We start from the raw sequence: 25,319 nt of genomic DNA on the forward strand, positions 1-25,319 counted from the left end.
ACTGAACTTGATGGGAAAACTACTCTGTAAACATGCATAAGTAGAAAACTGAAGCTGACACGGACTGGGACATTAAGAAGCAGATGCATGGAAGGACTGAAGGAGAATCACCACTGCCACTGCCAGGGCCAGAGAACCTGAGAAAGCTGCAGGCGCATTCTCTTGGACACTGGATCATTTCAGATAATATTTTATTTTGCCCAAGGATTGTAAAAATGTGCAACAGGTGTGTTTACAGGACCAACGCCTTGTTAACTGGTGAGAGTTGCAAATTCCTTCCCACCCCAAGCCCTAAAAAGAAATCAAAAGAAAGAATAAGAATATCCTGCCTTCCAGTCATTAGTGCAAGTAAAAACATTTGCTCAGCATGTCAAAACAGTTTGCATTCAGGCCACCAAGACAATGCATTACCCTGCCCAGAGTTTCTCATACAACCTCATTCCTGGAGGGGGTGGTGGTGGTGGGAGTTGGGTTGGGGTGCAGAGAAATGGCTTTTCTAAGGGCCCACTCTTATCTTGCCTGCTCTTGCCACATGAGTGGGTGTTTAAGATGTGCAACCACAGGCAGACAACAGATGACATGGCCAGGAACCACACCACAGTGCTGTGGTGCTTTTATAGCAAGGAATGTCATTCACCCATCCCACATGGTTTCCCATGTCAAGGGTTATTGATGGTAGTGCAACATTTAATGGATTAATTGGTTAATCAATTCAAAATAAAATTTGCTTGAACAGGGAGTCTTTGATTGACAAGATGCCCCTGACTAATCAGGGACCAGATATTTCAAACATGTTTTCAACACAAGTACTTCTAAAAAAAAACTTGAGATCAGGGACATAGCTAGAGGGGGTGCAAAGCACTAAGTTTTGCAGGGAGCCTCATCACAGCATGCAAGGGGCCCCTCCCCTTTCCCTTCTTAGCCATGCCTCTGTTTTGGTCCCCACACTCATAATGGCTACGAAGGGGAGGGGGATGGGCCACCTGCACGCTGAGCTGAGGCTCCCCGCAAAACTTAGTGCTTTGCACCCCCTCTGACTATGCCACTGCTTGAGATGACATCCCTTCTTCCCTTTCGGGAATACAGGTACTGTAAGGCTTAGACCCAAAGGCAAGGCTGTGTGGGGACTCTGTGCTCACTGAAATTAAAGTTGTGGTCTCAGACTATGCAAAATCTACTCCAAGGAAAGCTGGATTCTGTGGGCCATAGAAATGTTGCAAATGCAGAAAATTTGAATTCATCTATGATGTTGCATAATTTATTGTGCCGGTTTTAAGCTCTTTCTCCCCCAAATTATTCGGGTTTTGCTCGTCTCAAGGAAGAGTAAATGGTTATTCAGAACACTGAAGCCCTGTGCCCCTGGAAATGGAATTCAGATCTCAGTAAGCAAGCCCACTGCCCACATGTTCCACAGGGTATGTTGCAGCCATGGGATCTAGGAACTTGCTTTCTTAAAATGAAAGCTGAGATTTTCAGGAAGATGAATTCTGCACTCAGCACCCATTCGGTGCTCTCTTTTGGTCCTTGTTGCACCCTAATGGAATTGTGGACTATACACAGCCCTGCCCATGGTTCTTCCACCTCTCCCAGTTTCTTTCCAAGTGTTGATGCTGGCCAGTTCTTGATGTTTCCATTTCAATACCACAAATATCAGCAAAGTACACTGTTCTCTTCCATTCACTTCTAGCCTCTGGCAATTGAGTCCCCTCTTCCCAATACAGAGCATTGTGTATTGGGAACAGGACTGCTGCATGTGAGGTTGTTCTCAAACATCTCACTGAAGAAGGCAGCCATGCAAGCAGTGTGATGAATGCAAAGCGTTATCTCCTCCCCAGTAGCGTCATTCCCCAGTAATGAGCTGGGGAAACTCTGAATACACATCAAACCCTATGCCCTTGCAATAAGCCACTGGATCAGGGCATTCAGTGGCAACATTCCACACACTTAGAGGCTAGTTCACACAAGCTTTCATGTTTATCCCATGATTTCTCTAGACTTGATTATTGTATAGTAATAATGGTTAGCAGCAGAATGTATGTACTGAGTTCACTGGAAAACATTGTAGTTTTGGGGCTGTGAATTAATAATAATAATAATAATAACAACAGGTATTTATATACCGCCTTTCTTGGTCTTTATTCAAGACTTTATTCAAGGCGGTTTACATAGGCAGGCTTTATCTAAATCCCTATTTAAATAGGGATTTTTACAATTTCAAAGAAGGTTCTTTCTTTCAAGAACGACTACATTCAAGATGTTTCATTCCGATCTGGCTTCACATTCTGGCCTCCATCCTCCCACGCTCAGAGCAGATGGAATTGCTCGGCTTCAGCTTGTCAGCTGCTCCAAGGTCGCACGGTGCCGGTGGCCTCGAACTGGCGACCTTGTGGATGTTACCTTCAGGCAGACGGAGGCTCTACCCTCTAAACCAGACCTCCTGCCCATAATTGACATAATTGGCAGAATTGACATAAAAGTTCTGCTGGTGGTGTTTTCTCTATGATGATCCATGCCAAGCCATTACTTGTGAACCAACCCTTAGGTGTAAGGGCCAAGTTCACATTACTACTTCTAGTACTGATTTTGCATTCAGGGATAGCCCTGGTCAACACCAATCTCCCCAGGAGAGCCCATGTATCAGAATACTCTGCTTGTGCGTTACAAGGAAGGAGACTGTTAAGGGATAACCAGCATCGTATATATTCTAAGCAAGCAAACACTGAATCTGCTGGTCTGTGGCTGAGAGCACACCTGCTACCTTGAATGAATCTGAGACTGTTTAAAGAACTATTGCTTGGTCATTTCCTGCATGCCTGGTCTGGCACTGAATGTATGCCTAGAAAACATGAAGTAAATGGAAAAGCTCTTATGGATGGGGATGCTCTGTGTATACATCAGAACACCCACACCCACCAGAGTTTATTGGCCTGAGCTGAGTGCCTGTCCATTGTGCATTTTTTTCAAATGTATCCCTCCATAATGACATGCTCTAGAAATGTGCCTTAAAAAAATTATCAAATGAAAGCAGAATCTTTAGGACCCTAGACACCAGATACCAAAGAAAACTGATCACAGGAGACAACCTGCCAATCGAGAATGGGGTATTCTCCCCACAAAATAGATAGCTGTAATGGCACAAAACCAGAGTCCTGACACTGCTGCATTACAGTCAATTCTCAAGAGACTGCAAGGACATTAAACTATGGAATATTCCTTCCACCGGAAAATGAAGCCAGCTGTGAGCTAGTTAACATATAACCCAAATGAGATTATCCAGGGGCAATCAACCTTAACTTGTTAACAATAGCAACTATCAACATCCATTGTTCTCTTTAACAATCAACAGTCTAATAAGGTGCAAAACCACATTTAAAAGATGGGCCAATTGGTGGATCTCTGGATTAAACAGAATGGCATTGCATGTCTGACATATAGGTTTAAGCTGTCTGACATTCTGAGATGTATCAGCATCTCTCCACACATTACACATCAGTATACACTGAAGATGTCTTGTGCATAACTCAGAATATAAGGTGTGAATGCAAGGAATGTGCTTGCAAACACGTGCATGATAGGGTGTACTCTTCCAAAGGCAGAACTGCCTGTGGTTTTCTGTTGCTGCCTGGTAGTGTGTGAAATGGCCTTTACCTTCCCAATGTTTTACTTATGTGCATTTATAAAACCCTGCAGGTTGTCAATAATTTAATAAAATCAATCAATTAATACTGCTTAATAAATACATAAATGTCTCTTTTCTCATCTTTCAGAACAAAAATCTAGAACTTCAACAAAAGTTAAGGATGATTGTCCCCGTGATTAACTAAGGCAAATCAGTTTTAGATGGAATTTTTCTTTTTTCTTTACATAAAGCAATCACATAAAAATAGTTATAAATAGAAAAAATTCCAAAGGATTCCCCACCCTCCCTACCACATCCCATCCCGACAAACAGGAAATGTACCCCCCCAAAAAATGTTCCTTTTGCTTCAAGTTCTTCTAGATTATACAGTACTCAGAATCTTTGGATATGTTACAAGGACTCCAAATTGTAGACCAAAAAACAGAAACCTGATGGAAAACATCATCTGGAAAATAGTAGTTCAAAAAGACGCCTGTACATTAAAACAAAGAAAAAAAGACTGATGCCATTTGAGAAAAGCTGTTTTTCCCCTCCCCTCCCATTCCTTCCTTGCAGAGAAGAAAAATTGTTTGGTGAATTTTGAGCAGGGTCTGGCAGTCCAAAGGGGAGGGCAGTTTCTTTTTCCATATTGTCTCTCAATAAGAAGAAAAGCATTTGATCCTAGAATGATTCCTTTGCAAGAGGGAACCAAAGCGGTTCTGAAGAGCGGGCACAGTTTGGACCTATGGGGGAAAAAAAAGAATAATCAGGGCTCTTAAACAAGCAAACATCAGCATTCTCAACAGGGGCCCCTTTTTTCAAGCTATGATCCTGTGATCTTCTTTGAATTCACTATTATAGGAAGGAAGGAAAGAGTGAAAAAAGAGAGAGGAGATGCTTAAAAAAAGAAATGAAAAAAGGTTTTATGAAAGCTAAATATGGTCCCTGAGGATTTCCACCTTGGACTACATCACTCTTCCATTAAAATAGAAGTTTCTATCTTAGTACAGCTCAGCCCTCTCACCTGTGCCAAAATCATTCAGTTCTCCTTTTGCTCAGACTGTATGAAGCCCCTCCTCAAATCCTTGAACTGGATCCCTGAATCCTTCCACATCCAGCAAGAATTTAAAGCTCTCCCTAGGTCATTCCCTTCATTTCCACTACTCTGCAGCCTTCATTCCTCCTACAATACGACCTTCAGTCAGCTGAGAGCCTCATGCTCTCTGAAATAATTTTTCCCATGCTCCCCTCCTGCCTAGTTCAAGCCTAGATTCCCCTCCCAGAAAACCTGGATGGTGCAACTTCTCTCATTCTTGAATGGTGCTGCCCACTCCGCCTGTATGGTTGGGCTGGCCATCTTTGTGCATCTGCTATACATGGATGCACAACTGTTCAAATGACACCTGAGTCAAGCAGGGACTGATTAAGCAGGCTAGCTGGTAAGAGAAATCTGGAAGTGACTCAGTCTTAACCTGAGCTACATGCAGTTCAATTGCCACCTGGTTTGGTAGCTGCAGTGCCACCTCCTGGCCATTTGCAGTGGTGGCAGCAGAAAGCGGTTCCCTCCTCTGGTGGCTCAGAAATAAAGGCTTGGATCCTGCAGGCAGAACAAGCCCCCTCCTCCACCTGTTTGAGATTCCAAATGCTTTATAGTCATAAGATTCACAACTCCAACTCAAACAGTCATACTGCGACCTGGAGCACTTCTAAGCCCATGTTTTTCAAACTGTGGGCCAAGACCCATTAGGTGGGTCATGAGCAGCTGCGGACCTCTGCAGCCCCATGCCCAGGGCAAAGCTCCATGACAGCGCCCCCTGTGGGCTATCGCCACCCCCCGCAGGCAGAAATCCACACCCCCCCCACTCACCAGAGGCTCACAGAGCCGAGCAACCTTCTCCAGCGCTGGGGAAACCTCTATGAAGTTCCCTGGCGCTATAAACTGTGCTTCCAGCAAACCGGAAGCAGTTTCCACCCCTGATGGGTGCCTCAGAGAGGCTTCCGCGGGGTCCCAGTGGCCAGCGCCTGGGGCTTTGGCCCCATCCTGGTCTATGGCAGGCACGCAACTGGTCGTGAGTCAATTTCAGGTGGGCCCCCATTCATTTCAACATTTTATTTTTAATATATCAGATTTGATGCTGCCATGATATTTGATTGCATTTGGGGGAATGTTATACATCTGCACTTTTAACAGGTTACTATGTATATACTTTTAACAATCATAGTCAATGGGACTTACTCCTGGGTAAATGCAGACAGGATTGCAGCCTAGGATTGTTAAAAATTTTCCTGCTTGATGATGTCACTTCCGGTCATGACATCACTTCCAGTCGGTCCCAACAGATTCTCATTCTAAAAAGTGGGTCTCGGTGCTAAATGTGTGCACTTTAAAACTCAGAGGTTGCATATAGTCATCATGGCTTGCAACCTGTGATGGACTTTACTTCCATAAATCCATCCAATCCCCCTTTTAAGACATCTAGGCAAGATGCCATCACAACATTTTGGGGCAAGGAGTTCCACTGATTAATTATACTCTCAGTACATAAATATTGTGACAGAAAAGTGAATATCGATGACCAGGTAACATCTGAACAAGGAAAGTTTCTGCTTGTAGCCATGTTGTTAGACCCGAGTACAAGGCCCCAGTTGTAACCAACTTCTAATTAGTGCATACCAGGCCTGAGAGAACTGTGGAGGAGGCCACTTCACAGGGCCTTCAGATACCGTACCAAACTACCAAGTGGGCTCCAAGGCCAACTTGATTAACAACTGGGTACAGCTGTGAGCTTCTCAGGTTCACAGAGGGGGGATTCCACCATGAGTAAGAAGGCTTGTGGCACGTCCACCCCTAGAATGTTTGGCTGGAACCGAGTTCTGATTGGTGGATGGGTCAGGAGACCTATAAAGGTGAGGGAAAAGAGCTTTCTTTGTTCTAGCTTTGCCTCTGGCTAAGGGGGCCTGCGCTTTGACCTGAGTTCTGGCAAGAGGGACCTGCCTTGACTGCAGCAAGGATGGGTTAGACTGGACTTTGGAAATCTAAGACTTTGGTGAGTGATAGTATTAGGAGTTATCTCTTTATTGTTTTATTCGTGCTGAGTGTTGTATTGTATTGGTATGCTCTATCCTAAATTCTAAAACCTTTGACTGATGCAGTGCTTTCTGTATAACTATTCTTTAAATCTATATTCAATAAATCCTATCTATTATAACTGACTGGATTATTGGGACTGGTGAAGCAAAGGGGACTGGTTGTGGGAGTTAATCCAGTGTGACTGGGTGGAAACTGGAGACCCAGTACTAGGGGCCTGCTCCGAGGTTCAAGCCGAGTCCAAGTGGGTTCAGGGGAGGGTTCCCCAAATTTAGCCTGGCTACCAGGATTGGAAGCTCTACGGTTAAAGAGCGATTGGTAACTGGAGTTGGAAAGACATGAGGGGTGTCAGGTGGTTATATGGGTTTATGGACACTTGATTACCCTAAGGTAATTACATGGACCTCAAGGAAGGGTCATCTTGATTGTCACAAATATGTCCTTCTTTCTGTTCTAATTCTCCCACCACTCAAGTTTAGTGGACGACCCTTGGTTTTAGTGTTGTGTGAGGGGGAAAAGAACTTCTCTCTGTCCACAACATCCATCTCATGCATAATTTTATATGTCTCAATCATGCCACCCCAGGCACCTTACTTCTAGTCCAAAAAGCCCCAAATGCTGTAGTATGGGAGGTGCCCCAGCTTACTTATCATTTGCTGCTCTCTCCTGCATTTAAAGTTAGAGGAAATGAAGGAGCCGGTATTCTGAGTTCTTAATAAGGGCTGGCCTAAGACATTTTGCTGCATGGACTGGAAAATCCGAATGGTGCCCCCACCATGGTCAAAAAATAAAACTGCAAGAAAACCAGATAAATCTCCCCTTTAATACTGCCCAGAATCTGCTCCCTGAAGAGACGACCTCACTGATCTAGTACTAAGGTTATCTCTTGTAAATATGTTAGTGGACGTACCCAAACCACCCACTGGATAGAAGGTGGCTTAGTTGCTTGCTTCAGAAATAGGGCCAAGGTGGTTGAGTCCTGCCAGTCCATTGAAACCTGTATTCCAGGGGTCTGGGAGAGGGAAATAGGGCCGTGCTGAAAGGCTGTCGTTGTGACCCAGGGCAAAGGCAAAGATGCTGCCATTCCGCTCCATGTCCAGGTGTGTCCTTCCAAAGAGCTTCATTTGGGCTTCCTCAAACTGGCTCTCCAGCTCCTGTAAATTCAGAGCATTCTTGGCCCCGTCCATAAAATGCTTCGGGCTGGGGCCCGGAAGGCACATGGCCGTGCTGCCGAGGTGGCTGCCCATCTCCTCCAGAGCCGGAGGCATCATGAAGCTTTTGTCATCCGACTGGCCGTTCTGCGCAAACAGCAAACTTGCTGCTCTCCAGGTGGCCGGCTTACGCCCCCTCCGAGGGCGGGAGATCCGGCAGCTCTGGCGCTTGACGTGGCGGTGCAGGTGGTCCGAGCGTGTGAAGCTCTTGTAGCAGAACTTACACTGGTAAGGACGGATACCTGTGTGGATGCGCATGTGGTTCTTCAGGTCGTAGTTGTGAACGAATTTGGCATTGCAGTGGATGCAGAGGTAGGGCCTTTCTCCCGTGTGCTTGCGCATGTGAATCTTCAGCTTGTCTTGCCTGCAAAGACGAGAAGCACAGACTCCTGTAACTATCAGAGCAGGACTAGCTCACCCAACGGAAGCAAGGATGTGAAAGGAACCAATAAATGGATCACCTAGTCCAGGGGTGCCCAAACCCCGGCCTGGGGGCCATTTGCGGCCCTAGGGGACCCCCAACCCGGCCCGCAAGGAACCCCCAGTCTCCAATGAGCCTCTGGCCCTCCAAAGACTTGCTGCAGCCTGCACTGGCCTGACACAACTGCTCTCAGCGTGAGGACAACTGTTTGACCTCTTGCATGAGCTGTGGGACAAGGACTCCCTTCACTGCTTACTGTTTCATGTCTGTGAAGCAGCACTGGCAGCAATGCAGAAGATGGCCTTGCTTTGTGCAAGGCCTTTTATAGGCCTTGAGCTACTGCAAGGCCTTCATTCATGTCAGTTCCAATTCTAATATATTCATTTATGTAAATTTATTCCAAATTAAAATGTAAATTGATTCTTTTTTTTCCTGGCCCCCAAAACAGTGTCAGAGAGATGATCCTCCTGCCAAAAAGTTTGGAGACCCCTGACCTAATCCAGCATCCAAGCAAAAACAGGATCTCTTGAACCAGAAGGGCATGCCTAGATTTAAAGACAACTTTAAATTGGTTTAACTGCAACAGCTCCTATCAAGGTAATCTGGAGATTTGTAAGTTCTGTGCAAGGAACTGAACAGCAAAATGTCCTCAGACTTCGTCCAAACAAACAAACAACTAGAATTTCCAAAAGCAGTGGCATAGCTAAGCCAGGGTTGGGGGTACATTGTCCTCCTGCAGTGGAGTGGCAGTTTTCTGCCATCTCTGCTGGGGGGTGGGGAGGTGACAGCATTCAATTTCAGATGCACAGCAAATACTGCAAAATCAGACCTCCCACCCACCCTCAGCTCTATATGGCTCCAGTGGAGCTGTTTCTGGGGCTAGGGCCACACATGCATGAAGGACAGGGTGATCATGCAGGCAAGGGTGATGTGATGACACAGGGGTGTTATCCTATCACCCAGCCCCGGGTACCGCCCCCCCAGCTATGCTACCGCTAAATGTATAGCCTGATACACTAGAGACGGCAAAAAGTCTAGTAGTGCCTCAAAAAAGTCACTGGCAAACCTGCAGTTCTCTTGTTGTCTTGTGTGCTCCCTGGGGCATTTGGTGGGCCACTGTGAGACACGGGAAGCTGGACTAGATGGGCCTATGACCTGATCCAGCGGGGCTGTTCTTATGACTGTGACAAACGCCCATGGACTGTGACTCACTGATGCCAATGCCACAATAAATGTCTTAGACTTTAAGGTGCATTAGGGCTCAATCCTAACCAACTTTCCAGCACTGATCTAGTTGTATTGCAGCCCCAAGGTAAGGTGACAAACATGCCGTTCAAGAGGCCTCCTTGACTGCCTCTTCACTACAGGATGCAGTGCATGTCACATCGGCACAGCTATGTCAGTGCTGGAAAGTTGGTCAGGATCACCCCCGTAGTCACTTTAGTGTTTTTACTACAATTCCCAAGCTTCCTGTAGGAAAAACCATGATAGTTAAACTCATTCTAAAAATATGATGTAAAGTGAGTAGGCATCCTCCAACATCAGGAGAGAGCAAGAGACTAGCAGCTGAGCCATGCTCACAGGGAGCCACCATTTGAGTGAACCAGCACCTCCAAATACACACAGCCATGGTGTGTATTACACACAGCCATGGTGTGCCAGCTGCCGCAATGCTGGCAGTTACTAAATGTGTCCGCCTGGCAATGCAGGGAAGGCACCATGATGTGACCTGGGTCCTTATGTGTTTTAATGTATCACTAACAACCTTTTCCCTGATGCTACAGATACAATTCAAACAATTACCAGTGGGGAACATCTTGTTGCTGTTCATGTGCCAAGATTAACAGAGAATCAAAATGAGCACTGAGCCCTAAATGCCAGCAGATGGCAGCACAAATCCACATATCAGCAACACCTGAGCGTGCACACAGGGACAGTATGTTCCATGGTGCTGTGTGAAGGGCAATGTGCAGGGTCAGGAAGAAGTTGGGGTTGCTGGGAAGTCTTGAACTTAAAGTCAAGCTAAACACAATCCAGCTTAAGCATTATGCTTGAGTGTCTGTCCCTGTTGAGGATAAAGCTGACAATAACTTCAGCATGATACATTGGGACATACAGAAAAAGAAGCAACGATATGGGATTTTTGATTAGGTTACGTGGGAGCCATTGGGGGGAAAAAAACTGCTTCTGGTTGGTTAGGAACCCACAAGATAGCAGTATGCACTAGATAGCTCTGTTGGCTCATGTGGTTGTTTTCTATGCCAACAATATCCCCCTCTAGTAAGATCAGAACTTGGGATAATTGAATGACATTGTTTGGCAAGTAATTGGCTTTTTATGAGATTTTTAGATTTTGTACTGTTTTTTAGGGAATGTCAATGTTCATATTTTTTTATATTATATTTTATAACAGCATTTCTCAAATTGTGGGTCAGGACCCACAGTCGCAAGCCAATTTCAGGTAGGTCCCTATTCATTTCAATGCCATTTTATTTTTAACATATTAGACTTGATGCTTCCATGGTATGTGACTGCATTTGGGAAAATGTTACAGATCTGTACTTTTAACAGACTACTTACATACTATATATGCTTTCAACAATGATAGTCAATAGAGCTTATGCCTGGGTAAGGGTGCACAGGATTGCAGCCTTTGGGATGTTTGGGAAATTTGATTTGGTCCTATGTGGAGTGTTAAAAATTTTCCTGCTTGATGATGTCACTTGATTATGTCACTTTCAGGTTAATGACAACACTTCCAGTGGATCCCGACAGGTTGTCATTCTACAAAGCAGGTGCTGCTGCTTAAAAGTTTGAGAACCACTGTTTTATAACGTTTATATTGACATTTTGTAAGCCACTTTGAATGCCCACTAGGGAGATAAAGCAGGATATAAATTTGCAAATACATACATACAGCCAAAGGAAGAACTTCTGAACATCAGACATAATTAACTGCCCGATTCTATCCTGGGCCCACGGCAGCAGATCTTATGCATCCAGTTACAACTGCAAAAGGCATGCTGCTGTCAGGCACTCTGGAGCCACTGGGGCAAACAACCAGAGGCTCCACATGCCTGCCAAAGGCCCACCCAAGCCACACCCCTGCATTTAAGGTGGCAATGGAGGCAGATTGTGGGTAGTTTGGGGGACGAACTTGAGGCAGTTGTGGAATGGGGAGGATCTTGGTGGCAGTAGCCTTCTGCTAGGCCTTTACCAGCCCAGATTTGCCCCCTGACTCTTCTTACACCAGCAAAAGAACTGGTATGGGTCCGAGGAGACCCATTTACAGCTCGGTAGCCTACAGAGAGGTAATTATAACATGTTCTTACTTACCTCTCCCAGGCCATCTGGTCATCCCTCCCCACCATAGCATGAAGTGCATGCTCTATCAGTGGTGCTGCATGCTGTGGACTGGTAGGGGATAGCACTGGGCTTCCCCATACATATGCTGACCTTGATGAACCTATTTCGTGTTATCCAACAAGGCTCATCTTATGCTGTTGCAGTGCTCAGGAGGAGGCGGAAGGGGGGCAACCATGTAATTCAGGTGGCTGCAAGGTTAGTCCTTGTGTACGTCACCACTGCAACATGGAACACCAACCACACTTAAAAGCTTTAGGAAGCAGACCATATGGACACTCTCAGTCCAGTGAGCTGCATTAGAAGAGCGCTGCTTTGCTTGCAGAATGTCCCAGGTCCAATTCCTAGCAGCCTCTCCAGGAAGGGTTGGAAAAGACTTGTTTAAAGCTCTAGAAAATTACTCCTGATTAGAGCAGGCAACACTGGGCTAGATAGTCCAATCATCAATGTCATGTGGGGCAGCTTCCTATGTTCTGTATAGGCTGTTGGTGCTTCCATTCCAGGCTGGTCTGCTTCAGCTGTTGGGGCCTCTGTGGAGCAAGAGGTCTTCCCCTGGCCTGAGATCCTAAATGCCAAAGCTACTGGAACGGAACCTGGGGCACTCTGAATGCAAAGCATTACTGCTGAGCTCTGTTCTATCACCAGCACTGTATTTTTTCAAAAGTACTTTTTTTTTTTCCAAAACGGTGAAGTTAAAAAAAAATTCCAAAATAGTGAATACAGGCAAATTAAGCATCACCCATTCAGCCACCTGTGTCACTTGGCACCAGGAAGAGGTCATCACACTTTCAGAATGGCATTCAGGAAGACCCAGGTCTTGCCCTGAGTGCCTCTTCAGTTCAGCCACTCTCAAGTAGGATGGAAGAGAAGGAACATCTTGTTGCTGTTCATGTGCCAAGATTAACAGAGAATCAAAATGAGCACTGAGCCCTAAAAGCCAGTTTTAGGCTAGAGACCTTGGAGAGCACCTGACAGCGGTGGCATAGCTGGAGGGGGGCTGACCACTCAGCCTAGAGCACGTACGGCTCCGTTTTGCCCCCCCCATGCTGGGAATGGCTCTGAAGGGGGGGCTGCTTGCCCGCCACGCTGAGACTCCCCACCAGGCTGGATGCTCCGCCCCCCTCCAGCTATGCCACTGCCTGACAGCCAGACCAGCTAGCAGCAGCCAAGCTCTGTAGGTTTAACTAATGGGAAAACTTGGCCTTCTGAGAAGCTCCACCGCAGGAAATGCAAGTTTCTCCTAGTGGGTTGTGGAGAGCATTTTTGACACCCCTCCACCTTCAGCTCCTTCCGTGTTACTAAACAGCTCGGTTGAAAGTCATGCAACCACCTCTCAGTCCTCACCGCCCTATTTTAGGAGCTGCTCTACAGCACACACCCTGGCATAAGAGATCCTGCCTCCGGGGAGAGTCTGTGTGAAACTGGGATCACCCTCGCAGAGCACCCTCCTTCTCTGAATCACTGCTTGCACTTCAGGGAGCAGGTGGCAGCCCTGCCGAAACAGGCACGCTTTGTATGTAGGAGTCCTAAGCTGAGTCCCTTCTGTTAAGGATCTCCTGTTACTGGGCTGTGCATCACCTCTTCTTGAGAAGCCCAAGAGCCATGGGCAGGGCTTGGTGAGGCCAAGTCTAGCACTGGTTCAGGTGACCTGGCGTGGTACCCAGGAAGAGTGCACACAATTGTCGCTCTACACGGGTGCAGCGATGCACACGTTGTGTTCAGTGCATGTAGCACACAGGATCTGTACTCTACATTTTCAAGGGATCCAGCCCGTGTTTTAAAATGAACACAGGTACAACCATTCACACACACACACACACACACACACACACTACAGACGTCTCTACCCAGATAGAACACAATGTACTTTGTCTATATAGAGAGGCGATCGTGTGTCTGTCTGACAACATATATCCATATGAGCTTTCAATGCCTACCTCCATTTTACTGGACCGTGAGTGACCAGACACTGGAACCCTTTCCCCTGTGATTTCACACTGAGACACTGGAGCACAGCAAAGTAACACTGTGACTGTGTTTATCTTCTACACAACCTCCACCTTGGCACACAATCAATCTGCATGATAGCTGTGTTGGTGGCTACCCCCAGTTTTTGGCCCAAAATGCATTGTAGGGTTCCCACTTACCTTGAGCACAGATTAAGGCTCCTGCCCATTCCCTACTCAAACAAAGCCTATGTAGGTGTAAGTATATTTGCATACATTCACCCACAAAAAAGTCAGAGAAGCCCCACCAGATCAGACTGAGTCCAGCAACCTGCCTCCCACAGAGGCCAAACAGAGGCCTCTGGGCAGCTCGCAAGCAGGACATGAAGGGAACAGCCCTCCCCCACTGGTGGTCCCCAGCAACTGGTATTCTGTAGTCTATTGCCACTGCACAGGGAGGTTCCACTGAGCCCCAATGGCCTCTCCTAATCCTCCAGGCATTTGCCTAGTCCCCTTTGAAAGCATCTAAGCTAGTGGCCATAAACATGTCTTCTGGCTGAGTACTGTGCTGGGTGAAATATTTCTTTTGCCTGTTCTGACTGTCCTGCCACTCATTTTCATTTGATGGGAGACAGAGAGGAAGTGCAATGCACAGTTTTGTAGAACTCCAACATGCCCCCATCTCTTTGTCATCCTTCTTGATGAACAAAAAAGTCCCAAGTGCTTTAGCCTTTCCCCATAGGGAAGGTGCTCCAACCCCAGATCGCTTTGGTGACCCTGCTTGAGCTCTGCAATGTCCCTTTTGAGTTGGGGCATAGCTAGAGGGGTTGTAAAGTGCTAAGTTTTACAGGGAGCCTTGCCACAGCATGCAAGTGGCCCACACCCTCCCCTTTGGAGCCATTCCAGTCGAATGTCTCCATTTGGCTCCCACTGCCTGGAATGACCCCAAAGGGGAGGGGCTGCTTGCAAGACTCCCTGCAAAATTGCAAAACTTAGCACTTTGCACCCTCTCTAGCTATGCTACTGCAGCAGACAGATCTGCATGCTCCCTGCGCCTTTTCTTTCCCCTTCTTCATTCACCAATCTGCCACTGTTGGATTGCACACTCCTCTTTTGCTGATGCTGTAAAGCCCCACATGAACTGATGACACAGTATCTGTTAATAGTCACCAACATAATACCACTGTGTTCCCTGCCACAATTCCGTCTCATTCATTTTAGGGAGGTTTGTGCTGGCATGCAAGGTCACGGTTTGTGCTTTGGGAATGAGCAATTCAGATTGTTTGCAAATAGCATGATGCAATCTGGGCAGGTAAAAAAAGAGCAATCCCCTGCCAGTATGCAGAATGGATTCAAATTGTCCCACAACCAGCTTACATGTTGCTACCAGCCCAGGAAAGGATGAATCAGCCCTTAGTATAATGCAGCTCTTTTGAAATGAAACCACAGCAGTGCTTTAACAATTGCTACTATCTAACATGTATTTTATGACCACAGAGCACTTGTCACAAATTCAGTGCAAGCCCTTGAGCATGAAACTGCTTTATCTGACTCCTGACAATTCTGCCAGGTTTTAATCAAGGTGTGGTCAAATGTTCCTCCAATGTTTTTTACTAACTAATACAATTAAGTGATTCCTGTATGGAACCTCCAGAGACTGTATTCTGGAGAGCAGTAGCAGCAGGTTAGGACTGGTTTGGTCTTCAGAACCTACTTGCGGGCTTCCCAGAGGAAGTCTGGTTGACTACCAAAGAAAGTATTTGAGATGCGAAAATCCCAGCAGACTACAAACAGCTCCAAAAACATCTCTCCAACCTCAGTGAATGGGCAACAAATTGGCAAATGAAGTTCAGTGTTGCACACTGGGGTAAACATGTCTGACTTCACATAGATACCGATGGGGGTTTGAGGAGCCATCTGCTAACCAGGGAAGAGCTCTTGCGCTCCTGGCGGGCGGCTAATGAAAACTTCCACCCAAAGGGGGAAGCTGTGAAAAAGGCGAATTCCTTGCTAAGGATTATGAGGAAAGGGGAGGAAATTAATCAGCCACATTTGGAACACTGGGTGCAGTTGTGGCTACCCCATCTCAAAAAAGGGTATCATTGAGCTGGAAAAGATGCAGAACAAAAAGATCAGGGGTGGAAGCAGTTTCTCTGTCAGGAAAGTCAAAAGCTCTGGGAGCCTTTCAGCTCAGTCCAGTGAGGATGTAGAAACTACAAAGAAAGCCCAAGCAACAACTGGCTTCCAGGCCTTCAAGGGCATGTGGGCACTGAGTTTGACTTTTTAAAGGCAGCTGTAACATTTGCTGCCATCTGAACACTGTTGATGGCTGCCAAGAGCCAAATCCTGCACATGGTACAGAGTGCACCCAATCCGTCTGCCTCCCAGCCAACACAACATGCCCAGGCTTCTCTAATACTTTCCCCTCATATTGCCACACAGCCAGAGTTTGTATGCACAGGCTTGGTCTCATTTAGTTGCTAATGTGGACCATTGGCAAGACTGCTAAATAAATGTGAGGCCACACATGAGCCTTATCCAGTTGGTATGAATAGTCTCCAAGTAAGGTCAGAGGACTTTGCACATTTCAGACTGTGAAAGCAGAGTGTCCAAGTGGAGAGAACACAGACACAGATCAGGCAAGAGATGAAATCCCCTTTGTGCTGTTGTGCTCTGTAGCATAACATCCCCACTTGGAGAGACTAGACACACTGGCTGGAAAATGTGCAAACATCTCCTGAAATCCCCTTTATGCTAAGAATATGCACATACTCCGCAATGGGAGCAAGGGCACATTCAATTCGCATGGAAAACCACATACATAATTGCATGTGTATATACACTTACAGGCACGCACATGCGCCATGTGTGTTTAAAATATGTTTACGTTGCAATGGATAAGCTGATTTTTATGTTGTACTGCCCTTGAGGAAATAGATGGTTCATATAGAGGAGACAGCCACAGCTCGATAGTGGAGCACATGCTTTGCATGAAGAAGTCAGGCTAGGCCAGACTGCTGCCTCTGAGGTCTTGGACAGCCCCAGAAGCGCCAAGGCTGGGCTAGATGGACCAAGTGGTTGAAGCTCTTAAGAATATTAAAATGTCCTACTGCGCATTTGCTTATCATTTGTCTTGGTTTGGGCATTAGGTTGGGCAGCTCTCTGGATAAACTCCCCCCCTCCCCCAGCACTCTACTGGTCCTGACATTTGCCTCCAAGGTTGATTCATACTGGGCTTTGCCTCCTTTCTGGCTCTTCTCAGCAGGATGTTATACTCGACAAGCCTCTCAAATATCTTTTGAAAAGTTCAGTGAATTAAAATTGGATGGCAGAGGCAAATCAATTCCCCAGGCCGGTTCTCATGGAGAACAATGAATGGCTGGCCAACAGGGTCTTTTGGCATAATAATACTCCCCACCAGAACATGATATTGAAGCTGATAACTGAGAGAGGGAAATAGTGATTCCCAAAAGACTCTAGGAAGCCTAGGGCAGAATTATACAAATCCCAGTAAAACCTGGCCATCGGCAAGTTCCTTCCAGGGTTGGGGGCGGGGGGGGGGAGCAGAAGGCAGGCTGCACTATTCCCCCTAAGTGGTATGGCTGCATGGCTATGCAGCTTGAAGCCAAGCTCTGAACTGCTCAGAGCTCGGCGACCTGGAAGTCAGCAATGATGTGTGATGTCGTCACTGAGTGTCTGGAGGCCCTGCTTCACCACTGCACAGCCACAAAAGGGCTAAGCGCAGTGGTGTGGATTCTTACATAAGAACGTAAGAACAGCCCCACTGGATCAGGCCATAGGCCCATCTAGTCCAGCTTCCTGTATCTCACAGCGGCCCACCAAATGCCCCAGGGAGCACACCAGATAACAAGCGACCTCACTCTGGTACCCTCCCATATCCTCACTCTGGTACCCAATCCTCCCATGGGCATTCTGACATAGCCCATTTCTAAAATCAGGCGGTTGCACATACACGTCATGGCTTGTAACCCGTAATGGATTTTCCTCCAGAAACTTGTCCAATCCCCTTTTAAAGGCATCCAGGCCAGACGCCATCACCACATCCTGTGGCAAGGAGTTCCACAGACCAACCACACGCTGAGTAAAGAAATATTTTCTTTTGTCTGTTCTAACTCTCCCAACACTCAATTTTAGCGCATCTCCCCTGGTTCTGGTGTTACGTGAGAGTGTAAAGAGCATCTCTCTATCCACTCTGTCCTTCCCCTGCCTAATTTTATATGTCTCAATCATGTCCCCCCTCACGTGCCTCTTTTCTAGGCTGAAGAGGCCCAAACGCCGTAGCCTTGCAGGGAACACTGGTGGGCTGCCTCTCTCCTCCTCTCTCCTTTGCTTGCCTTCAGTCTATGGGTGGAGGATTTGGCCTAGTGATGAAGCCCCACAGCCTAAGTAACTGCAGTGCTGAAAGGAACTGTGGAGGTCATTGGTCAATGTCTAACTGAGCACTCTTGCATCTGAACAAAAGATGAAGCCAGAGGTGGCAGCACCATTAAAGACAGTGAAGGAGAAGACCAGCAGATCTCTCCCATGCGGCACAATCCAGCAGGACGTTCTCCTGCACAAGCCCCACAGAAACCAATAGGAAGTTTATATGAGTACTACCTGCTCATTTCAATGAAGGCTTGTGCACAAGAACTGCCCATAGGGTCATGTCACATGTTAATTAGTGGAAGAGGGACCATTTGGGTGCTTCCTCCCAAAAGGTCTTGGTGTTGACCTAGTTGAAACGCCTCTTGCCATTCCCCCTCCTCCAAAGTGAGACCTGTTTTTAACAGATGGGTTTAGCTACCACCAGAACAAGGATATTATCCTTGATACACCCCCCCACATCCATCAATATCCTCCACCTCCTTACTCACTCCCATATAACTGAATAGCTGCAGGTGGGAGAAAACAATTGTGGTGTCCGGGACCAAGGCTGTCCCATGCCTCTGGGGAGACCAATAATCAGTGAGAAGACCCCAAGGGAGAAGTGCCAATATAAAGGCTATTTCTTGATACCTCCCTGCCCATCGTAATGATAGGCATTTTGCTAGCAGGTGACCAACAGGAGCATCTTGTCAAACCTTGCTAGAGCATCTAATACTTTTTAATGGATGCAGACCTGGTAAATCGAACTTCACAGATAGTGCACATATATGGCTTCTCTCCCGTGTGGGTCCGCATGTGACGGGGCAGCTTCCCGGCTCCCATGATGATTTTGTTGCAGATAGGGCACTGCTGGGAAGCTTTGGGCTTGATCTTCCTTTCTTCTGGCCATCGAGGAAAAACTCCCCCAAAATGGGCAGCACTGAGGAAGTTCAGGTAAGCGCTATAATCATTTTCTGCCTTTATGTGTCCCAAGTGGCTAGCAGGACTACTGACAAACATGTCCTTGAAAATGTCGTTCGGAAACGGAGCAGGGGGCGGGTCGTCCTTCTCCTCTTCTTTGATTTTCCTTTTTCGGATTACCAGGTCTAAGGGACTGTTGTCCATCTGCTGCTCCTCCACTTGGGAAAAGGTGCCAAAGTCTCTGTTCCACAGGTGAGGAAAGAGGTCAGGCACGAATGGAGACAAAGTTGGTCTCCGTTCTGGAATGCTAGCTTTAGGGTACAGGTTTTCCCTTAGAAGGGACTCAATGGAGAAGTCTCTGATGACGCCCAGGGAGCCGTGGGAGCTGTTGGCTGGGAAGTGGCTGGGGAAGCTGCTTGGCGGGTCCGTGAATGCTTCTTCAGCAAGCTCGGATTTGGAAGGACTTTGGTGGCAGCTGATGTCTTGGACATCTGTTAAGCTCTGGCTGGCAAAGTCTTCTACATCCTCCTCCTCCTCTTCCTCTTCCTCTGCTTCTTCCTCATCGTCTTCCTCTTCCTCCTCCTCCTTCTCATCTTCTTCCTCGCTGGGCTCCATGATTTCAAGACAAACATTGATAACACACTGAATCTCCAGCATCTTGGCTGCACTGAGGATATGCTTGATGTTCGAGGTGGTGATGGTCAAGGTGGAGGTATAGGCAAACTCCAGGATTGCCGAAAGTGCTTCAGGTTTGACAAAGTCAATCTCGTAAACATAGGGCTGGTCTGCTAAAGTGCCAGTAGTGAAGAGTTTCTTAAAATATTGGCTGCAAGCAGCCAAGACAGATTTGTGGGTCCTGTATTCTTGGTCCTGGACAATGAGGATGACGTCACAGAGGAGACCATTGTGCCGCTGCTCATTTAAGCCACAAAGGATTTCACTGCTGTGGTTTGGGAATGGAATCCCAATAAGGTCTTCAACGCCATTGGCCATGTTCTCATTTAGAGCCCTAGGATAAAACACAGAAAGTAATGCATTAGCAAATCCATATATATCCAAGAAGACAGCTAAAGGTGTCTCATTTGCAAGAGACTTTGCAAGAAAGAAAAAGAAAAAGCCTTAAATTTTAGGTCCTGATTCAGATGTAGATGCAGACAAGATGTATGTAAGAACTGATGACTGTGGACAGAAATGTCCACTCCCATTTGTATCAATAGACATATCCACCCATTTCAGCAGGTTCCAGATGAACATTGCAAGGCAGATGCACATCCAAAGCAGAACTGCTGTGCACACCAAAGATGGCAGAACTCCTTTGCTGAATTAGGTCAAATGGCCTTAGGGAGAAACTTACACCACAATCCTTTGTGTGTTTACTTAGAAATAAATCCCATTACATTAAGCGGAGATTATTCCCTGGTAGATGTGAATAGGTTTCAGCCTTAAGAGTCTGCTGTAGACATTTGACAACTGGGGGATCAGCCCATAGATCAGGCCAGCATCCTGTTTTCGACAGTAGCCAAACAGATGCCTCTGGGAAGTCCACAACTACAGCAATTCAAACCAAACAATCTGAAATGTTTTAATTGTGAAATTAGTTTATGCAACACTTCCTTTACAAATGCTCCCTCATCAGACTGTAGAAAAAAATATATTTCAACCCTACCATTTTAGTCTGAGTGCTTCCAGTTTTGTTCTAGATCTTCTGTGTATATTCCACAATCCTAGTCAAACACTGCAGAAGTACAGAAATTGTAAAGTCCTACCTGTTGAGAAACTCAGTTTTCATTTGTTGTCTTTTAAAAGGCAACTTGCTTTGCCTCATGGCTGCAAGAAGAGTCTTCCAAAGGGTGACCCACTATTAAAGCCAAGTGGCCATCTCAGATGCTTTCTGAGATATGGTCTAGAATAGATCAAGGATGTCAAATTTGTTTCATACAGAGGGCTGAAGTTAGCATTCATGGTGCCTGCTGAGGGCTGGAAGTGACGTCATTAAGCAGGAAGTGAAGCCATTAAGCAGAGGATGGCCAGAAATAAGCACTTTGTTCTCAAATAGAAACTCATTAACTACAAATGACAGAAGAGAAAATGTGCAGATCTTGTTCATATTTTCAAGAAATTAGAGAACCTAATTATTAAGCTGGGAGAGCCCAATTATAATGGAGGAGAGGCGCCGGCTGATGAATTGCTCCCAAGGCTACATTTGGCCCACAGGCTTTATGTTTGACACCCCTGGTCTAGATCATCACTCTAGATAAGCGTCAGTGGCATCACTAGGATTCGAGTCACCTGGTGCGGGAGGCCTGCGTGTCACCCCATGTAGTGGGTGGGACAACGCCCCAGGTGGTGGGCGTGGTGATGTACCATTGCCCCGCCCCCACCGGTTTTTTGGCTGTATCTTTTGTTATAACACAGATATTTCAATGCGGTTTGTTTCATTGCATTCTGCATGAAATTACACATTGATTGATATATAACATGATGGTCTTATTCCTCCAAACTCTGATTTTAGTGATTTTGAAAACTTGTAGAGTCTCACACACACACACACACACACCCATCAACTTACTAACACCTTATTGCAGCAGTCCTCAAACTTTTAGCACTGGGACCCACTTTTTAGAATGACAATCTGTCCAGGACCCATTGGAAGTGATGTCGTGGCCAGAAGTGACATCATCAAGCAAATAAAATAAATAATTATAAATAATTAAATTAAAATAAAATAATTACATAAGGGGGAGCCAGTCCTGTTCCACCAAGTGAATCTACTCTGAAGTCCTATTGTGGTCAATGGGGCTTACTCTCAGGAAAGTGTGGGTAGGATTGCAGCCTGTGAGCCCAATCCTATGCATGTCTACTCTGAAGTAAGTCCCATAGTGGCCAATGGAGCTTACTCTGTAGTCTGCCTGCAATAACAACCCCCCAAAAAGAATCAGTGAGATTTCCAGCCCTCCCAGTGCCCAGCTTAAAGTTCTGTTTCATGCATATCAATACAAAGACCCACCTGGCTTTGCAAGTGCAAAATAGAAAACTTCCCCTTACCAGTTCAAGTCACTTTTTAATCCTTTTTAGTGGGGGTGGGGGGGTGGGGTGGGAGGCTGCCTTCTGGAGCATTGGTTGCGCTCCAGCTCCATGGATCGGGACCATTCCAGTGTCCTCACATTCCCCTTTGCCTGACCTGACCACCAGCCAAGGCACGTCTGCCTACTCGCGAGTAAACGTGATGTGAGGCTGCTTCACTTTTCATAGAGCTCCATAGACTCGCAGCTGGGAGGGGGGACCCCCTTCTCTGTGTTTTTGGGGGTTGCATTCATTGGATCAGGACCATTCCGATGTCCTTGGAGCCTCTCAGCCTGCCTTGACTAAGGCAAGTCCACCTACTTGTGAGTAAACGCGACCACATGGTTTTGTTTCGGGCTCAGACTCGCAGCTGGGAGGGGGGAGCTTCTTGGGTGTTTTTGGGGGGCTGCATTCATTGGATTGGGACCATTCTGGTGTTAATTCCTCTCAGAGTGCCCTTCCCAAAGGACTATGGCAAGTACGCCTATCGCAAGTAAACGCACGCTACGGCTCACTTTCACTTTCCATAGGGCTCCATGCATTTTTTCCTCCCGGTTTTTAGGGCCATACCTTTTGAACGAAAGGAGAGATTTCAATTCTGTTTTTTGCACTGCACTCCGCTGGCCACTCCGCATCCAACGGTGTACGGTATGACATGGTAGCAGCTAACTCTGCGAAGTTAGCACGTCCTCCCCCCAGGGCGTGTCACCCGGTGCGGCCCGCACCCCCCGCGTGACACCAGTGATCAGGGTGTCAAACATAAGGCCCGCAGGCTAGATATGGCCCACAGAAGCTCTTTATCCACCTCACATTATAACTGGGCTCTCCCAGCACCACCATCAGCTGCACTGAGCTGCTGAGTTGCGGACTGATGCATTAGCAGATGCTGAAAGGGCAACACTGGGAAAACCAACTGTCATGCAAGTGACTCTTTCAGCAGCACCACTTCTGCCGAGATGCTGAGAGGCAGAGAGGGTGAGATGGAAGGATACCTCAGAAGGTGAGGAATGGTGCTGGGGAAAAGGCAGACCAAGAAGGATGAGAAAGAAAAAGGCTGCAGAGACTCCGGCAGAGCCCAGTTATCATATAGGCTGCCCTTTCAGCAGTGCCACTTCTGCCAAGGTGGCAGTTCACAGAGCACCTCTCCGCGGCTGACCTGCGAAGTGATGGCTCAGGAAGCAATGGTAACAGTTTGCCTTGCCTCAGGTGCAGGACACTGGGCTGCAGGGGCTTGGACTGAGCCTGAGACTTCAAAGAATGCAGGCCGAGGCTCGGGCTAATGGTTAGGAGGTAGAGTTCCCATGCGCCGTGCTACTCCTTATCACATCCCATAACTACAAAAAATGTAATACATTCTGCAAATGGCATCACTACCTGCAAACCGCCGTGATTACACAGATCACAGCTTTGGTGGAACATATGAAGCTGTCTTCTACCAAGTCAGATCACTGGTCCGTCTAGCCCAGCACTGTCTGTCACTGTTCATAGTTATGGGCAGCAGTCCTCCCAGCTTCATCTGGAAATGCTACCAGGAACCAAAGCTGGGAGGACCAGCTATATGCAAAGCAAGAGCTCCACCACGCAGGCTTCTGGATGCAGCACTTTGCAAGCCTCCGTCGCTATCACCCATTCACAGAGCATCCTCATTTTGGCTTCGGAATAAATGTGATAATTTTGTTCTGGCCAAGTGAAGCTTCTTGTGTCTCTGTTGTGCCTCCTAGCCCCTCTTCCCAGAACACCACAGATGTACAGAATTCCTGACCTAGCACCATTATTTTGCCGTCCTTAACATCATAAAATCTTTGCTCCTTTTGAAAGCACATTAAGAAGAAACGCGACTTAGTGTCGTTGGGTGTCCCGAGGTGCCCCAGGCGCGTCACATCCCAGCAGGAGCTGCCGCATGCCAGACATTAAACCTCTTGTTCTGTCCTTCACAGCCCTTTGTGATCTCATTGCACACCCTGCCCTGCACCCTTCCCCTCCCTTTGCCTCCTCTGTCTGTTCTTGCTTCTTTATTTAGCTTGTTCCCGACAAGCGGAACCGCCTCCCATTATTCTCCCTGGGCCTCTGGTCCCCGCCTTCCTTTCATCACCCCTCCTGCTAGAGCTCTCCTTGCTCACATAGTCTCCCACATTCTTCCATTTGACAGCCCCCACAGGACCGGTTTGGGTCATCTTAATCTCTGACAGAAGGGCAGGGAAAACACTGTGCCACTGAACAGTTCTCCTTGTCTTTAATACAGAGCATCAGGTATACAGGGCATCTAAGACACGTCCATGCATCTAACCCTTGTAGTGCTCACAGGGAACGTGCTAGAGCCAACAATCGCACTGCTCCATGCAGCTGGGAATGGAACAGCCTATGCTGTCCATCCCTGAGATGTGCATTGGGGAAAAGGTGTCTTCTTCTGCTAAGCACGTTTGGGGGATTTTACAGCTCAGTTCAGCTCCAGCACCAGGTTGATAAGGCCGTGGGACAAAGCCGAGCCGAGCCGCCCCAGGGTGCTCTCCACCCACTCGCAGATGGGGCACTGGTCACTGCCCCAATTGGCTCCGATGGCAAGGGGCCACTTACATGGTGCACTGCAGAGCCTGCCGACCTTGCCATGCCACCCCCCCAGCTATGTTTCTGATCAAACATAAAACAAGTTGCTTACAAGCAAAAAAAAAAAATTTATTTCGGGGCAAATAATTCAGAGAACAGCAAAGGCTGAAGCACTGGCAGATAAACACTGGCACTGCCTCACCTCTCAATAGCTCGTGGGAGAGTGGAAAGTTTGAAAAAGGAGTCTCCACCCAAAAGGAATGTCTGATAGAGGCTAGCTTTATCTCTCGTTTTTTTCAAAAGACTCCAGCAGAAGCCCCAACATGAGACACTGCAGAAGGGGAAAGATACTTCCTCCAACAGGCTTAGAAGCCAATCTAAGGAGGTCACTGGAGGGACAGGTTCTTTTTGGAGTCATAACAAAGGAAGGTTGCAATCCTAACCACACTTTCCTGAGAGTAAAGTGTGAACAAAATAGGACTTACTTCTGAGTAGACCTGGTTAGGATTGTGCCCAAAGTCTCTTTGCATTAACATTTGGAAGGGTTTTTTTTAAAGAGTGCTCACTGGTTGTGATGTCAACAATTGTGGGTTTACAATTCATGCATTTGTTTAAAAAAAAAAAGGTTTTCTATGAATATTTTTGCTTGTGTTCAAATTGTTCCTCACTTTCTCTCTCTCTCTCTCTTTCAGTGGCATAGCTAGAGAGAGTGCAAAGCCCTAAGTTTTGCAGGGAGCTTCACTGCAGCATGAAAGGGGCCCCTCCCCTCCTCCAT

At 46.9% G+C, this 25,319-nt stretch overlaps 1 protein-coding gene across 1 annotated transcript in view; it reads right to left on the reverse strand.

Annotated features, from left to right (window-relative positions):
* Window positions 1-3,979: 3,979 nt before the first annotated feature.
* Window positions 3,980-25,319, reverse strand: part of ZBTB7C (zinc finger and BTB domain containing 7C) — an 86,252-nt gene continuing 64,912 nt past the window's right edge. The window contains exons 2-4 of the mRNA XM_066617237.1: window positions 18,771-19,946; window positions 7,618-8,282; window positions 3,980-4,362 (exon numbers count right to left, since the gene is read on the reverse strand). Of these exons, the coding sequence (XP_066473334.1) occupies window positions 7,646-8,282; window positions 18,771-19,930 (1,797 nt within the window). The 5' untranslated portion in view covers window positions 19,931-19,946 and the 3' untranslated portion in view covers window positions 3,980-4,362; window positions 7,618-7,645. The remainder of the gene's footprint in view (window positions 4,363-7,617; window positions 8,283-18,770; window positions 19,947-25,319) is intronic.

The sequence above is a fragment of the Tiliqua scincoides genome, chromosome 2 (assembly GCF_035046505.1).
Source record: "Tiliqua scincoides isolate rTilSci1 chromosome 2, rTilSci1.hap2, whole genome shotgun sequence".
NCBI lineage: Eukaryota > Metazoa > Chordata > Lepidosauria > Squamata > Scincidae > Tiliqua > Tiliqua scincoides.